General features: G+C 44.7%; 2 protein-coding genes and 1 pseudogene across 5 annotated transcripts in view; 1 reads left to right on the top strand and 2 right to left on the bottom strand.

The window, feature by feature from the left end:
• The first annotated feature begins 4943 nt into the window (after positions 1 to 4943).
• The window catches only part of LOC308516756 (mediator of RNA polymerase II transcription subunit 18), a 105275-nt gene continuing 93264 nt past the window's right edge, over positions 4944 to 16954 (top strand). Inside the window, exons 1-3 of one of the 3 annotated variants that reach the window (XM_081087842.1) lie at positions 4980 to 5310; positions 5708 to 5849; positions 7094 to 8713. In XM_081087842.1, the coding sequence (XP_080943968.1) occupies positions 5777 to 5849; positions 7094 to 7647 (627 nt within the window). In that variant the 5' untranslated portion in view covers positions 4980 to 5310; positions 5708 to 5776 and the 3' untranslated portion in view covers positions 7648 to 8713. Of the gene's footprint in view, positions 5850 to 7093; positions 8714 to 16954 lie in introns of those variants that run through there. The other 2 variants (XM_081087843.1, XM_081087844.1) reach the window with 2 other exon arrangements.
• LOC308516757 (histone chaperone ASF1B-like) lies at positions 11934 to 12542 on the bottom strand (annotated as a pseudogene). The gene has a single exon. The product of its transcript is annotated as a histone chaperone ASF1B-like (transcript).
• On the bottom strand, positions 13153 to 13934 carry LOC308516758 (adrenodoxin-like). The gene has a single exon (XM_081087845.1). It carries the CDS (start codon positions 13812 to 13814, stop codon positions 13239 to 13241), a length of 576 nt encoding a protein of 191 aa, XP_080943971.1. The 5' UTR covers positions 13815 to 13934; the 3' UTR covers positions 13153 to 13238.

The raw sequence follows: 16954 nt of genomic DNA, 5'->3' as shown, positions 1-16954 counted from the left end.
ACCTAGACACAGAACCTACACAGAACCTAGAGACAAAAGAACTTCGCTGGCGAGAACATGGCAAAAGATCCTGGACAGAAACTGGAGACAGAACCTAGAGACAGAACCTAGCGAGAGAACATGGCAAAAGATCCTGGACAGAAACTGGCACAGAACCTAGACACAGAACCTACACAGAACCTAGAGACAGAAGAACTTCGCTGGAGAGTACATGGCAAAAGATCCTGGACAAAACCTGGCTACAGAACCTGGGTAGAACATGGCAAGAGAACCTGACTAGAACCTGGTGACTGAACCTGGCAAAAGATCCTGGACAGGACCTGGCTACTGAACCTGGCTGGAGAACCTGGACAGAACCTGGCTGGAGAACCTAGCGAGGGAACATGGCTACAGAACCTGGCTGGAGAACCTAGCAAGAGAACATGGACACAGAACCTGGCTGGAGATCCTAACCAGAACTTCGCTGGAGATCCTGACCAGAACTTGGCTAGAGATCCTGGCTAGGCTGCTGATCAACTGAATGCTGCTTCCGTGTCATTCCTTCTTCGCCGACTCCGTCCACACCTTTGGGGACCCCTGGACCTGCTGGGGTTGGACCCCGGCATAAGACAATGTAATAGTTCAGTTTCCCGGTCTAGGGAAGAATTCTTCTACCATAATCTCTGCTTTAATATTTCCACTGGAAGGAAGTTTACTTCTCATCCAGGCATTGTGTCACCGAGTCAAAATACAGCAGAGTATGGGGGTCGGGGGCGGGGCAGGTAGTGGGCTACAATTTGAAAGAGGTGGCCAGGGAAGGCCTCTCTAATAAAGATTTGAGCAAAGACCAGAAGGAAGCATGGGAGTGAATGCTGCAGTTCAGTGAAAAAGGAGAGTTCCAGGCAGACTGTACAATAAGTACAAAACACTTAAAATGGGAGCATCCTTGACTTGTTCAAATAGGAGCCATGAGAACAGAGTGGCTAGAGCTGAGTGGATGGGGAGTGAGCAGGCACAGATGGGGATGGTTGGAATATGGTCAAAGAGGAAACAGGTGATGGGGGCAGATCATGTAGGCATAATGAGAATTCTGAGTGGAGGATTGCTGGAGATAATTAGGTTGAAAAGCAGTTATACCTTTCACATAGGGCTATGCATGCATATAGGAAGCACTCAATGTCAGCTCATTCCTGGGGAAATATTAGTTTGCAACACTAAAGGTGAGAGCCTGGCATTGCATACCAATAGTAGGGGTAGATCTTCTTATCCATAAGGTCATTCTAGAAAGCTAATGAAGGAACTATGTATGTGTGTCTTGCAATCCACGTTGATGGTCTACTATCCTGATGAAGGCTGGCCAAGAACTGATCCTACACCTTTTTTTTTTTTTTTTTTTTAAATATATTTTATTGATTTTTTACAGAGAGGAAGGGAGAGAGATAGTTAGAAACATCGATGAGAGAAACATCGATCAGCTGCCTCCTGCACATCTCCTACTGGGGATGTGCCCGCAACCCAGGTACATGCCCTTGACCGGAATCGAACCTGGGACCTTTCAGTCCGCAGGCCGACGCTCTATCCACTGAGCCAAACCGGTTCTGGCCTGATCCTACACCTTTAAGCCAGTCTAGTGATTGGCTGGGACGCATTAATGTCTGAACTTTTCTCCTCCTTTGCTGCCATTAATTGTAATAACAAGGAAAATAAATTTCCGTTATTTAAAAGCCACCTAATTTGTGGTATTTTGTTATACTAGCCTGTGCTAAGACACACATATATAAAGAACATACATGATTCCTCCATTCCAAGATGTTTACAATCTATCCAAGGAGATGAGACATGCACATAATATATTCAGTAAGACAGAATGTACTTGCTCAAATGAGAGATATAAAATATTATAATAACTAGAGGCCCGGTGCACGAAATTTGTCCCTCAGACCGGCCTGCACCCTCTCGCAGTCCAGGAGCCCTCAGGGAATGTCCAACTGACAGCTTAGGCCTGCTTCCTGTGGGGAGTGGGCCTAAGCCGCAGTTGGACATCCTTAGCACTGCTGCGGAGGTAGGAGAGGCTCCCGCCACCACCACTGTGCTAGCCAGCCGTGAGCCCGGCTTCTGGCTGAGTGGTGCTCCCCCTATGGGAGTGCACTGACCACCAGTGGGCAGTTCCTGTGTTGAGCGTCTGCCCCCAGGTGGTCAGTGCGCGTCATAGTGATGGTGGTTCTGCTGCTTGGTCGATTTGCATGTTAGCCTTTTATTATATAGTTTAGCTACCACTTATTTATTGCTTACAATAAGCCACGCACTATGCTAAGAGTTTCATAAACATCTCATTTTTGCAACCTCCGCCTTAGAAAGTTTGTTAAATCTCTATTTTACAAAAAAGGAAGCTGAGACTCAGAGAGGGGAAGTGAATTGCTCAAGGCTGCATAGCTGGGTAGTGGTAGAGAACAGAAGTGAGCCCCATTCTAAGCTCCAGACCTCACATCCTTATCAGAGAAGCATCCCTGTAACTCCTAGGCCTTGTCCAAATTTTACTATATTGCTCACCCATTTCTTACCTTTTTAAAAATTTTAACCCTACTTCACAATGCCAGCTAAAATTTGAATAATACTATGATGCCTCTAAGGACTCATAAATTCACTGAGCTTTCCACTCTGAAGTTTGTGTCTGAATAGGAAAAGAGAGCCCAGCAATTTAACAGCCTCCTCTAATCACTAATTACTGCACTGGGAGCTTGTCAGTCTGACCAATACTGTGAATCACCAAGCTGACCAGAGGGCATATCCTGAGCCCTGGAGTATATGCGGCTCTAGTAACTGTCAGAGTCTTTTGCAAAGTCCAGCTCTTAGCCATCTTTTCTTCCTATTCTACACTTTTTTCAGGATGATCTCATTTATTCTCATGCCTTTAGCTACCATTTATGAAGCTCTGTCTATGAAATCTCTACCTCTAGCCCAGCTCTCTCTCCTCTGAATTCTGGCTGAACACTGCCACTTGGAGTATGGAACCCACAACCCAGGTATGTGCCCTGATGGGGAATCAAACAGGCAACCTTTCCACGCACAGGACGATGCTCAACCAACTGGATATTCCAAGGGAGCGCCAGAGTGATCCTTTTAAAGTTCACATCTCTGCATTAGTCTGACATGTAAAGTCCTCCAGGATCTGGGCCTGACCCCTTCTCCAGATATTTCTTACCCCTCCCAACCTCAAATTCTATGTCCCAATTCTATTTAATTCAATTACCTTTGTAAATGTTGTTCCCATTACCTGGATGTCCCTTTCCTCCTTTATCTGGATGACACTATTGTTCCTTGAAGTTATTTTGGGCATTAATTACTTTTACTGGGAATCCTTCTCTATGCCCCCAAGATGAATCAAGAGTCCTGATTGCTTCCAAAATGGTTGAACTGTTTATGTCCCATTGAATCAACCACATGGTACTGTCTTTGTTAGTAAATTCTTTTGAGGGCAGAGACGAAGTCAATATCTAAAGCACACTAGACTTTCAAGAAATATTCAATTAAAAAAACACACAAGCCCAGCCACCATGGCTCAGTGGTTGCGCTTCGACCTATGAACCAGGAGGTCACGGTTTGATTTCCAGTCAAGGGCACATGCCCTGGCTGTGGGCTCAATCCCCAGTGTGGGGCATGCAGGAGGCAGCCGATCCATGATTCTCTCTTATCACTGATGTTTCTATCTCTCTCTCTCTCTTCCTCTCCCTTCCTCTCTGAAATCAATAAAAATAATTTTAAAAACACACAAATGAATGAAAAGTAGTACAGGTTACAGTGGGGGGACTAGAACTAGAAGGGTTTTGTTGTTGTTGTTACTGTTTTTAAAAATTTTTTTAATTGATTTTTAGAGAGAGAAAAAGGGAAACATGGATGTGAGAGGGAAACATGATGGCTGCCTCCTGCACGCCCCCTATTGGGGATCTACCCAATCACCTGAGCCACACTGGTCAGGACTAGAAATGGCAGATTGTGGAATAATTAAGAGGTGGGCTCTGAAGTCAGCAGCTTATATCTGTATCCCTGGCTCTCCACCCCTTGCATGTTATTAAGTTCTCTTGCCTAAGTTTCCCCATCTGTAAAATTACAGTACTAACTGCACTTGGCTCATCAGGCTGCTGTGAAGATCAATTTTAAATTTTTGCTATTTTGTTTATTAAGGATTCTTTTGTATTAAATTAGCAAAATATTGCATTGAAATATTATTTCTCTTAGCTACTGAGATTCCTGGTGTCCCCTTACACACAGTGGTTCTCAACCTTCTGGCCCTTTAAATACAGTTCCTCATGTTGCGACCCAACCATAAAATTATTTTCGTTGCTACTTTATAACTGTAATGTTGCTACTGTTATGAATCGTAATGTAAATATCTGATATGCAGGATGGTCTTAGGCGACCCCTGTGAAAGGGTCGTTCAACCGCCGAAGGGGTCGCGACCCATAGGTTGAGAACCGCTGCTACAGTTTTCTATGTAGGAGACTGACTCATTCACCCAACTCTAGTGCCCACTTTACAGATAAACTTCATTCAATAAATATTCCTTGAATTTACTTACCTCCCTGCATCTTTAAATTGAAGTAAAGTATACCCAGCAAACAAATATTACGTATATTGCCGAGCTCCCTAATTGTTCGTAACATGATGCTAAGCGGTAAAGGGGTCTTTTAATTTTCACCTGCAGGTCCCCAACAAGAAGTGTTTTACGTCTCTCCTTTGTCTGCAGTGCCCTGCCCCAGGCTCTCTTTCCTCCGTCAGCTCCAAGAGATTTTCTAGACGAAAACATCCCCGTGTTCTGGAACTCGGGGAAAAAAACAAATATTTTCCGGGAGGCGCGCCTATGACGTCATCCCGCCCCCTCCCGCCTCACCGCCGTCACACTCCAGAGGCGGCCGCCATCTTTCCGCCGGCAGCGCACCCCGCGCATGCGCTTCTGCTCGCCGGGCGGAGGAGCGACTTTTAAGCCCTCTCGGTACCCGTACGGCGCGGGCGGCTGTGTGGCGGGAGCGGGGAAAGGAGGAGGAAGTGTTGCCCTGTACAGGGCGCTTTCACTTTAGGGCTGGGGGCCAAATGTTTCTCAGAAGCTCCGCGATGCTTGGGTGGACGTAGCTCCTCGCGTGGGAGAGGGGCTGCGGCGCACGCGGAGGTGTGGGTGGACGCGGGTTCCGGTGCCGGCGGAGGAGCACCTACGCGCTTCCGCCGGCCGCTCTAAAGGGTTTTCAGTGGCGGGAGGCCGGGGTCGTCCTCTGGTCCGGCCTCTGCCGCGACTTGCTCGTGCCCTTGTTCCGTCTCTGAATCTCAGTATCCTCACCGGTGAGTTGAACAAGTCCCTTCCGCCACCACTGAGTTCTTCTGAGTGTTACTGCATGCTCATTGTGCTGTCTGAGCAACAGCGCTTTGGGGGTCTTAAATGTCGCTGGCCCCATTTCATAAGGAAGACGCTGAGGGGGAGGTGTGATGGCTTCCTCAAGATCACACGGAAAACGTAGAGGTCTCAGACCTTGAGACCAGAAGATGCTGTGACTCCAGGAACAGGTCTCCTTTCTGTATTTCTGTATCATCAGTTCCTGCAACGGGCCTATGGCAGTTACTCAGAAAGCTCTGAATGGATGATGAATCTTTTTTTTTTTTTTTATGTCGAGGTCAATGACATAAGCACATCTGGCGTCTCCACATCTCTGATGTATTAACAAGTGTAAGTCTTCTGCAGGTCTATCCTGTGCTTTACTTGATTGGGGACACCGAATCCAGCCTGAGTTCTTCAACTTAACCAGACACCATGGAGGCACCCCCCGTCACGATGATGCCTGTTACCGGGGGCACCATTAACATGATGGAGTACCTGCTGCAGGGTGAGTGAACCAGGGAGCTTGGATGACCAGTTTCCCCTCTTCTATTCAGCTTCTTTTTTTTTTTTAAGAAGTTTTTTTTTTTTTTTTAATTGATTTTTTACAGAGAGGAAGGGAGAGAGATAGAGTTAGAAACATCGATGAGAGAGAAACATCAATCAGCTGCCTCCTGCACATCTCCTATTGGGGATGTGCCCACAACCCAGGTACATGCCCTTGACCGGAATCGAACCGGGGACCCTTCAGTCCGCAGGCCGACGTTCTATCCACTGAGCCAAACCGGTTTCGGCTATTCAGCTTCTGTGGAGACGACATGCTGTTTTACAAAGGCAGCCTGCATAGTTTCTGCATGCCAATAGACTTAAAAAAATCTTTTATGGTCACAAATACATAAAATTAAATTTCCCATCATAAACATTTTTAAGTAGTGTTAAGTATATTCACATTGTTGTACAGCTGATCTCTAGAACCTTTTCATCTTGCAGAACTGAAACTCTGTACCCATTAAACACTTAATTTCCCTTCCTCCTTACCCCAGCCCTTGGCAACCTTTCTACTTTCTGTTTCTGATTTTGACACTTTAGATAGATACCTTATATGAGTGGAATCATACAGTTTTTTGTCTTTTTACAACTGGCTTATTTCACTTAATATAATGTACTAGAGGTTCATCCATATTGTAATAGATGACAAGATGTCCTTATTTAAGGCTGAATAATTTTATGTACATACCACATTTTTTTATCCATTCATCTGTTGATGTACATTTGGGATATTTCCACTTCTTGGTTATTGTGAATAATGCTGTAGTCAACACGGGCATGCAAATACTTTGTCAAGATCCTGCTATGAATTCTTTTGGATATATACCTAGAAGTGAGCTTACTAGATTATATGGTAATTCTATGATACTGTTATCAGCTCCGTCTTCTAGAACAAGAGACAGAGATTTTGTGCCCCAAGCCTGCTGGAGATTAGCATTGTTAGAGAAGGCCTAAAGACTTTCTAGTACCAAACAAGACAAGTCAAAACATTGACAAAGGATTAACTTTTTCATGTTATGCAATACCTTGGCAGCATAATCCCTATAAAATCTCATATATTAGGCCTATGCTTTACAAAACACTGCACTAAACTGTTTGTTTCATTTACGTTTTTTTTTTTTTTTCATTTACGTTTTTTTAATCTTTTAATAATTCCATCCCCAAAATGAAAGATGGACTCAATTGTGCTTTTTCCTTCCTAAGGAAGCGTTTTAGATCACAGCTTGGAAAGCCTTATCCATCGCCTTCGTGGTTTGTGTGACAACATGGAACCGGAGACTTTCCTGGACCATGAGATGGTATTTCTCCTTAAAGGCCAGCAGGCCAGTCCATTTGTTCTGAGGGCCCGGCGCTCTATGGATAGGGCAGGCGCACCCTGGCATCTACGCTACCTGGGACAGCCTGAGGTGGGAGACAAGAACCGCCACGCCCTGGTGAGGAACTGCGTGGACATTGCAACATCGGAGAACCTCACTGACTTCCTGATGGAAATGGGCTTCCGCATGGACCATGAGTTTGTAGCCAAGGGACACTTGTTCCGTAAGGGGATCATGAAGATTGTGGTGTACAAGATCTTCCGCATCCTGGTGCCTGGAAGCACAGAGAGCACTGAAGCCTTGTCACTCTCCTATCTTGTGGAACTAAGTGTGGTTGCACCAGCGGGGCAGGACATGGTCTCTGATGACATGAGGAACTTTGCAGAGCAGCTAAAACCCCTAGTTCACCTAGAGAAAATAGACCCCAAACGGCTCATGTGACTAAGACATCTGTCCACCATTGGGGCTTATCTTCCCCTGTTACAAAAAAGACACTATAATTGTCCCATTTCACTACTGCCAGCCAGGCATTCTTCCCTCAGGAAAGAGGACAGTAAAAACTTAATTGGTTCTTTTCTGTTTTCCTCATGTGGCAAGTTCACTTTTGTGACAGCTTTTCTAAATTAAAGGCTCAGGAAAACATGGAGAATCTATTGCATAAAGAGAATCACATGCATAAAGAGAGGAAATGAGAATAAATTAACTTCTAGAAAGAAAGATCTCTTAATTGTTTTTGCCATTTGTGTATAAGGTTTGTAAAATAAGACTGAGCTCAGATTATGTGATAATAAAGGCTATGAAGGGAAATGTCTGCATTTCTGACTCTACCCAATTACTCTGCTAGTTTGGGACGGATTCATTATTATTTGGAGTAAAAAACTAACAGTTTTAATTTTGGTACAGATGATTGTTTTTACCTCTCATAAAAGCATGTGTTTGTTGTTGAAAAATTTTTAAATACAAAAATAAGAAAAATAACCTGTAATTTTATTATTGAAAGAGATGTACTATTTCTATTTCTGTATACTATATCTTCCTAGTGTTTATTTTTGTAAATCTATGTATATGAGATACACTTATTTTGTAAAAATACTCTGTGCATACTGGTTTATAACCTTTTTTGTTTATTATTAACATCTTTCTAGGATATTAGGCTATGGTGTCTTTCTATAAAAACAAACACAAAACTCATTTATTGAGTTCTTACATATGACTGCACTATCCTAAGTGCTTTATGTATGTTGATCTTCACATTAGACCTGTTTTATAAACAGGGAAACTGAAATGCAGAGAGATTAACTAGCTTTCCCTGAGCTATACAGATACTAATCAGCAGAGCGGATATTTAAATACTGAGAATTCTAATTGCTAATTACATCCCATCACATGGATTTTCTATAACTACATTGATTCCCCTACTTTGGGATTCTTACTTTGATCCCAATGCTTTGCTTTTGTAAACAGTCCTGCAATGCTAGTGCTTTTAATTAAATCTTTGTTGACATCTACGATTATTCTTTAAATTCTAGGGAACTGCTGAGTCAAAGGATATGCACTACATGCACTATTTTTTTAAAATATATTTTTATTGATTACAGATAGGAAGAGAGAGATAGAAACATCAGTGATGAGAGAGAATTATCGATCAACTGCCTCCTGCATGCTCCACACCGGGGACAGCCTGCAACCCGGCATGTGCCCTGACCGGGAATCGAACTGTGACCTCCTGGTTCATAAGTTGATGTTCAACCACTGAGCCACGCCGGCTGGGCTACATGCACTGTTTTAAGACTTCTGCCATGCATTGCCAAATGCCTTCCAGAAATGTCCCAGTTTCCACTCCTACCAGCTGTAAATGAGGTTTCCCACATTGCTGGCAAAAGTGGGTGTGGCTATGAAATCTTAATTTTCAAAGTATTCATCAGTGAGCTTTAAATTTTTATCTTTAGTGGGCATTTTTTTCTTATGTAAATTCCCTTTTCTTGATTGCTCATCTTTATTAATTTGTAAGAAGATTTTATGTGCCCTAACCAGTTTGGCTCAGTGGATAGAGCGTTGGCCTGCAGACTGAAGGGTCCTGGGTTCGATTCTGATCAAGGGCATATACCTTGGTTGCGGGCACATCCATAGTGGGAGGTGTGCAGGAAACAGCTGGTTGATGTTTCTAACTCTCTATTCCTCTCCCTCTCTGTAAAAAATCAATAAGATATATTAAAAAGAGAGAAGATTTTATGTAATTTTTCCCACTTATTTGACTTTTAATGGATTCTTTTAGAGTAACGTCTTAGTGGGATAAATGTTGATCATTTTAATATCTACAGAGTTGTTTTTGTAAAATATGTTTCTATTGACTTGACAGAAAAAAAATTGATGTGAGAAACTATTAGTTGCCTTGGTGTGAGAGAGACATTGATCAGTTGCCTCCTGTACACAAACTTGAAATCTGGGTATGTGCCCTGATCAGATATTGAACCGGTAAACAGGAAAATTCTCAATCAACTGAGCCACACTGGCCAGGGCTTACAGAGTTTTTAATACACTGGAGAGAGTTTGGCTTGCTAAAAACAGTAGGTTACTCAACATTTTCATTTTCTTTTGGGATCTCCATTTAGACAACACCCCAGCTGAGCTACATATGGATAAATCATAATTCTGTTTATACCTCAGTTTGCCACTCAAAAGATTACATGAATACTCTGTTAAGATGCTTTGGGCTACAAGTAACAGAAAACCTATTTCTGCCTTACACAGTAGGAGTAGTGATATCTCACCTAATGATAAGTTCTAAGATGGGGTGACTGCCAAGTTGGTTGGTTGGTCATTTCTCTGGCTTTGGGGTCCTTTTCTTGGCTTTCTGTAAATGTTTTAAAGATAGTTGGTTTTCCCCCCTCAGTTATAGATTGTGTAAGTGGATAAATCTTGTTCCTCCTTTCACAGTATCTATATATATAAAAGCCCAAGTGACTGAACAACCAGTCGACTGGTCTCTATTGATGTGCACTGACCACCAGGGGCAGACTCTCAATGCACAGGATTGGGCTCCCTCCTGTCTGGATCAGGCCTGTGGGGATTGGGCTGAAACCGGCTATCCGACATCCCTCGAGGGGTCCTGGATTGCAAGAGGGCACAGGCCAGGCCGAGGGACCCTACCAGTGCACGAATCCATGCACCGGGCCTCTAGTATTAATGATTCAGGAAAAGCCCCTTTCTTGTTTTGTAGTCTTTCCTTTTATTCTTAAGCTCTATTCTCATCCCTTATATCCTATAGGCACCCATTTTGATATGTTCGATGTATATCTGTGCTACCCATCTTGTAAAATGTGTAGAGTTATGAGAATATGTTCAATTCACGTAAGTGATATTGTGCTATAAATGTTCTTTTTCTTTTTAAAATTAACATTCCTTTTGTGATATACTAACTTCCACCTTGCATATACTTTCATATTAACAGTAATATTAACATTTAAATAATCTTAACTCTGTGGTAGGTGCTTTAAATGTTTTAACTCATATTTCCCACAACCACCATATGAGGTAGATAATATTTTTTTTTTTTTAGATCAACCAAACATATTTAATACAAAAACCTTTTAATATACAAACTGTAATCAACAGCATCCACGTAGCAGCGAAGAGATGGGGAACATGGCTAAGGAAGGTGGTTTTCAGGGTCCCTACTGTTTCCCATGCCTGCAATCACTCCGTAGCCTGTGAGAGCATAAGGTCTTAGCAGAGGGCAAAGGCAGCCAGAGGTCCTGATGCCAAAACAAAGCCTGGTCAGCGGCTGCTCCAACAGTGGCAGCCTCCAGGGAAATCCAGGTCCAGTTAGGAGGTAACAAGAAGGTGGTTGTGCCGAAACCGGTTTGGCTCAGTGGATAGAGCATCGGCCTGTGGACTGAAGGGTCCCGGGTTCGATTCCGGTCAAGGGCATGTACCTGGGTTGCGGGCATATCCCCAGCGGGGGATGTGCAGGAGGCAGCTGATCGATGTTTCTCTCTCATCGATGTTTCTAGCTCTCTATCTCTCTCCCTTCCTCTCTGTGGAAAATCAATAAAATATATTTTTTTTAAAAAAAAAGAAGGTGGTTGTGACTGAGAGGAGAATCAACCATTATTCCTCAGCATCCAGCTGATCACACTTTTGCGAACAGAGTTTTCCAGGGGCTGCTGGATTGAAAAGACCTAAAAATTTTTCTGGGAAAAGGACAGAAATTGTGTCCAAGTCTACCTTCTAACTCAGATTCCTTGACTCCAGAAAGCTGGGTGGATCTACTCAAATGTTTGGGAAGGGAAATGACAGAGCCTTTGGTCCAACAGGGCTGGAACCATTGACCAAGAAAGCCTCAAGGAAGGCCAGGGAGGTCTGTGGGAAGAGGTCTGGGTCAATGGTACTTACATGGGAGTCTGGTGACACAATGGCTTATGTGTGAAAGAGAGAAAGGACACAAGTTAGAGAGAATTAAGAACTAAAGCACCTGCTTTTTATAGGCCAGGGCAGTAAAGGTGAGAGAATCTTTCTGGGCTGAGGTTGGGAGAGACCTGAGGCCCATTCTTTCCTCAGGGATCAATGTGATAGGGCTGAATATAGTTGATGGCCCCAAAGTCTTCCAGGTGGCCCCCAGAGGACTCTCTGGGAGGCCTAACTGCCCACTCCAGATGTGTTGGGAGACTGGCCATAGTCCTAGCAAGCCCCAGGTAGGGCCTGGAGTCCCCCAGTTAAGACCTCAGTTAGATGCAGTCCATGGAGTTCTCGGGGAGGAGGCCAGGGATGCAGCCAGGGAGCCCCAAGCCCTTGACAGGGGTACAGCTGATGGGGAGGCTGCAGCTTAGGGCAGGGTCCTGGTTCTCTATGGCCTCCAGCCTGTCCGTGTTGTTGTCCCAGGTGATGTGGAAACGGGTCACTCGGGGATTCGAGGCCAAGATGTTCCGTTGGAGCTGAGAGAAGTCTGGCTTTGGGGGTGGGTTCTCCCGCAACTCTGGGTCGGGGTACTCATTGTTGACGTAGTAGCCCACACGGATGAACTCCTGCCCATGATAGGTGCAGGTGATGAGGGCCACGGTCACACCAATGGCGTCGCTCTCAGGGATGAGGGATGGGTTGGGAGCATCGGCCTGAAAGACGAACATGTGTCTCCCTGCTGGGAGAGGGCCAACCAGCACTGAGTCTAGGATTTGATCAAACTCCTCACTCTCAGCTGAGCCAACCTAAATTATCTTCCACTCTAGGTCGTCCGCCAGAGCCTCATTGCACTCGAAGCTGATCTCGAACCGGAAAGGGCTGTGGAAAGGGCTCGGATTCTCCAGCACCGCCACGTTCAGCACCGATACCTTGGCCATCGCCTCGCCGGACCGCGACTGAAGCCGAGGCTGGGTCCGAGCCCACGCCTGGATCCTGTAGGATCAGCGGGACAGCGTTGCCCACAGAGCCTCCCGCCGACTCGGTCCGTAGACTGAAGTCATTATTATTTTTTTTTTAAATTTTGAAATATTTATAAGGTTACAACTGTCTTTGAAATGAATCAGTGAACAAAGCAACAGTTTTTTTTCCATTCACATTCACACTAATTACCACTATAAATAAGATATTCATAATTTCTCCAGTTTCAATCTAAACATTAAATTTGTAAAATTTGTAGTAACAGGATGTGGGTTCTGGTACAGATTTTCTAATTCACTCTTAGATCTCTGCCTTCACCCACATCTCACAGGGATAGTGCCTTTTTAAACCTACTTTATAGGCAAATAGGCATAGAATTTATATGAAAACATTTTGCTAAAGTTGCTAAACAAATGTAAGGTAAAATATGTGCCATTTTATCCTATGCTTTCTAATATTTGATTTGCTTTTTATAATTTAAACAAAATAAAGATTGCATACGTTCGGACTATAAAATTCAGTAATTATACAAGGTGAATTAAAGTAGTAAAGCAGGTCATCATAGTAAACTCATTCATCCATGCTCTCCTTTAATTAAGAAATAATAATTATAAAAACAGGTAACATTCTGTGAAAATATTCCCATTTATTCTGTCTTAGGAGTTCTTGCCCATATCGATGGATTGCCTGGCATCAGACATGGCATCCGGTACTTGAACAGTCATTTTGTCCATAGACTTTGTCAAACAGATTTGGCAGCCCAACCGAGATCTGTCTGTTAGCCCGTACGCCAGATCAAGCATGTCATTCTCCTCATCAGTGATTGCTTCCAAGTTCTCGTATATGTGCTTTTCAAAGATGAGGTGGCAGGTAGAGCAAGCCAAGGTTCCCTCACATGCGCCAAAACCATCAATATCTAGATTATTTTCAATCACAACATCGAGCAGAGAGTCACCAATTTTTCCTTTGGTTGTTAGTATTTCACCGTCACGGTTTAAAAAGTGGACTGTTATTTTATCTTCTGAGCTGCCACGCGCCGGGGCCGACAGGCTCAGCGGCCGCCTCGCCGCGCCGCCGCCCAGGCCCGGCTCGGCGCTCCCGCCCGGCGCCCGGCTCCCCGGGAGGCCGCCGGCTCCCACGCGGGCTCCCGCGACGAGCAGCCCCCGCCGGGCCGCGCCGCCCAGGGCCGCGGAGGAGGCGCGCAGAAGCCGGGCGCCCCCCGCGGCGGCCATCGCCGGCCGGCCGGTAACCACCGGATGCGACGCGGGCGCGGGGCACGGCCGCGAGAGGCTGCCGAGTGCGGGCGTCACGCCGGGGCCGGGGGCCTGCGGGCTGGGGCCGGGAGGCAGCGCGATCCGGTAGATAATATTATTACTCTCATTTTACAGATGAGAGTGAGACACAGAGAGGTTACTTAAATTTTCCACTTCCATTCTTTTTTTTTTTTTTTAATGTATTGGGGTGACATTGGTTAATAAAATTATCTACTTCCATTATTCAGAGTCAGAACTAATAAATGGTGGAGCCTGAATTTCAACTCAGGCAGCCTAGCTCCAGAATCCAGGAACATAACTACTGTGGGTTCAACATGTTTTACTCATTCAGTCACTTAAAGATAGAAACCTAGATTGTCTTCACCTCTATTACCATAAAAAATGCTAAAATAAGAAATTTATAATTGTGTGAATATTCTTCTGAGTCATATATCTGTGGGCATGTTCAATTTTTGCCAAATATTGCCAGATTACTTTTAAGAATAGTTGTACTATTATTGCCAGTGCACAAGAACTCATATCAATATCCTCACCAATCTTTGGTGTTATCCATCTTCCTCATTTTTGCCAGTTTGATGGATGAAAAGTGGTATATCTTATTTTTTGTTTTTATTGTTTTTATTTGTTTGTTTTTTATTAAAGTACTGGAGGCCCGGTTTACAACATTCATGCACTGGGGGGAGAGGCCCCTCAGCCTGGCCTGCGCCCTCTTGCAGTCCAGGACCCCTGCTGCGGAGGTGGGAGAGGCTGCTGCCACTGCCGCTGTGCTCACCAACCATGAGCCTGGCTCCTGGCTGAGCAGCGTTCCCCCTGTGGGAGCGCCGTGACCACCAGGGGCAGCTTCTGCATTGAGTGTCTGCCCCCTGGTGGTCAGTGTGCATCATAGTGACTGGTCATTCTGCCATTCGGTTGATTTGCATATTAGCCTTTTATTATATAGACTAGAGGCCCGGTGCACAAAAATTTGTGTACTGGGTGGGGGGCCCTCAGCCCGGCCTGTGCCCTCTCACAGTCTGGGACCCCTCAGGGGATGACCACCTGCTGGCTTAGGCCTGCTCCCCAGGGAATTGGGCCTAAGATGGCAGTCAGACATCCCTCTGGCAGCCCGGCAGCCCTCGGGGGAGGTCCACTTGCCAGCAGGGAGCAGACCTAAGATGCAGTCAGACATCCTTAGCGCTGCTGAGGAGGCAGGAGAGGCTCCCACCACCACCGCTGTACTGGCAGCCATCAGCCTGGCTTGTGGCTGAGCAGAGCTCCCCCATGTGAGAGCACACTGACCACCAGAGGGCAGCTTCTGCATTGAGCATCTGCCCCCTGGTGGTCAGTGTGTGTCATAGTGACCAGTCATTCCCAGTCTTTCTGCTGTTAGGGTCAATTTGCATATTACCCTTTTACTATATAGGATAGAGGCCTGGTGCACGGGTGTGGGCCGGCTGGTTTGCCTTGAAGGGTGTCCCGGATCAGGGTGGGGGTCCTGCTTGGGTGCCTGGCCAACCTGGGTGAGGGGCTGATGGCTGTTTGCAGCTGGTCACACACCCTTCAGGGTGGGGGTCCCCACTGGGGTGCCTGGCCAGCCTGGATGAGGGGCTAATGGCTGTTTTCAGGCTGCCTGCACCCCCTTTAGGGTGGGGGTCCCCACTGGGGTGCCTGGCCAGTCTGGGTGAGGGGCTGAGGGCCGTTTTCAGGCTGGCCAGACTAAAGCTCCCAGCCTCTCCTTTTTCTCTTTTCTTTTTTTTTTTATTCTGGGATTTATTTACCTTCTATAATTGAAACTCTGTTGCCGTCACTGGCGCTCCCAACTCTGAGGCCACGGCCAGCCAGCTGAAAGCAGGTATCTGGGGTTTGTTTAGCTTCTATAATTGAAACATTGTTGCTTTTGGAGCTGTTGCTTTCGGAGCTCAGAGCCAGGCTGCGGCAGGCAGGGAACCTTGGCTTCCTCCATCACTGGAGCAAGCAAGCCTCATGTTCACTTCAGCTGCGTGGCTGCCGGCTGCCATCTGGGTTGGCAGTTAATTTGCATATCGCCCTGATTAGCCAATGGGAAGCATAGTGGAGGTATGGTTAATTACCCTTTTTGTCTTTTATTAGATAGGATAACTGACATACAACATTATATTGGTTTCAGGTGTACAGCATCTTGATTTGATATTTCTATACATTGTACAACAATCATCACCATAGGTCTAGTTACCCTCTGTCATTATACAAAGTTAATAATATTACTGACTATAGTCCCCATGTGGTGCATTATATACCTGTGACTTATTTATTTTAAACTGGAAGTTTGTACCTCTGATCCCCTTCATCCATTTCAACCACCCTAAAGCTCTTGGTTGTTTGATTTGCATTTTTCTGACTACAATGAAATTAGAGCCTTTTTTTCTGTACTTTTTTTATATATGAAATTGTATAGACTACTTACTATGTGAAACTAAGATATCTATAACCTTTGCCTATTTTTCTGTTTGCTTTCCTGTTTTGATTTGTAGTAATCCTTGGTATATTCTAGACATTAATCCTTTGTTAATTTTAAACATTGCAAATACTTCCTCCCAGTATCTATTTATGTCCTTGCCTATTTTTTTCTGTTTGATTGCCTGTCTTGTTGGTTTGCAGGAATTGTGTGTTTTCTACACATTATTCTGTGTTTGTATTAAACATTGCGGATACTGTCTCCCATTTTGTCACCTTCCTTAATGTTAACTTTGTGATGTCATTAATTAAACAGATGTCCTAAATTTTGGCCTTGTAGTGTAGAGTCTTGTTTAGGAAGTCTGTATTTACTCCTAGGTAATATATACGTATGTTCCTATATTAGCTTTATTTAACTTTCACATTTTGGTATTTAATCCATCTGGAGTCCACCTGTAACATGGTTTCAAGTAAAAATTCAGCTATTTTCTCCATATGGTGAATTCCCTTTTCTGTCACCATCTGAAAAACAATCTTTCAGTGCTTTGTGATGCCACCTTTATCACATATTAAGTTCCCATGTATGTACTTAAGTTCTAAGCTCTCCAATCTCTTCCACTGGTCTTTTTCTTTGTGCCAGTGCCAGCAACATAAATGTTTTTTATTGCTGTGGCTTTGTGGTAGAG

This window comes from Myotis nattereri (assembly GCF_964212035.1).
Source record: "Myotis nattereri genome assembly, chromosome: 3".
Lineage (NCBI taxonomy): Eukaryota > Metazoa > Chordata > Mammalia > Chiroptera > Vespertilionidae > Myotis > Myotis nattereri.
The sequence above is the reverse complement of the archived record's forward strand: the minus strand, read 5'-3'. Positions and strand labels throughout refer to the sequence as shown.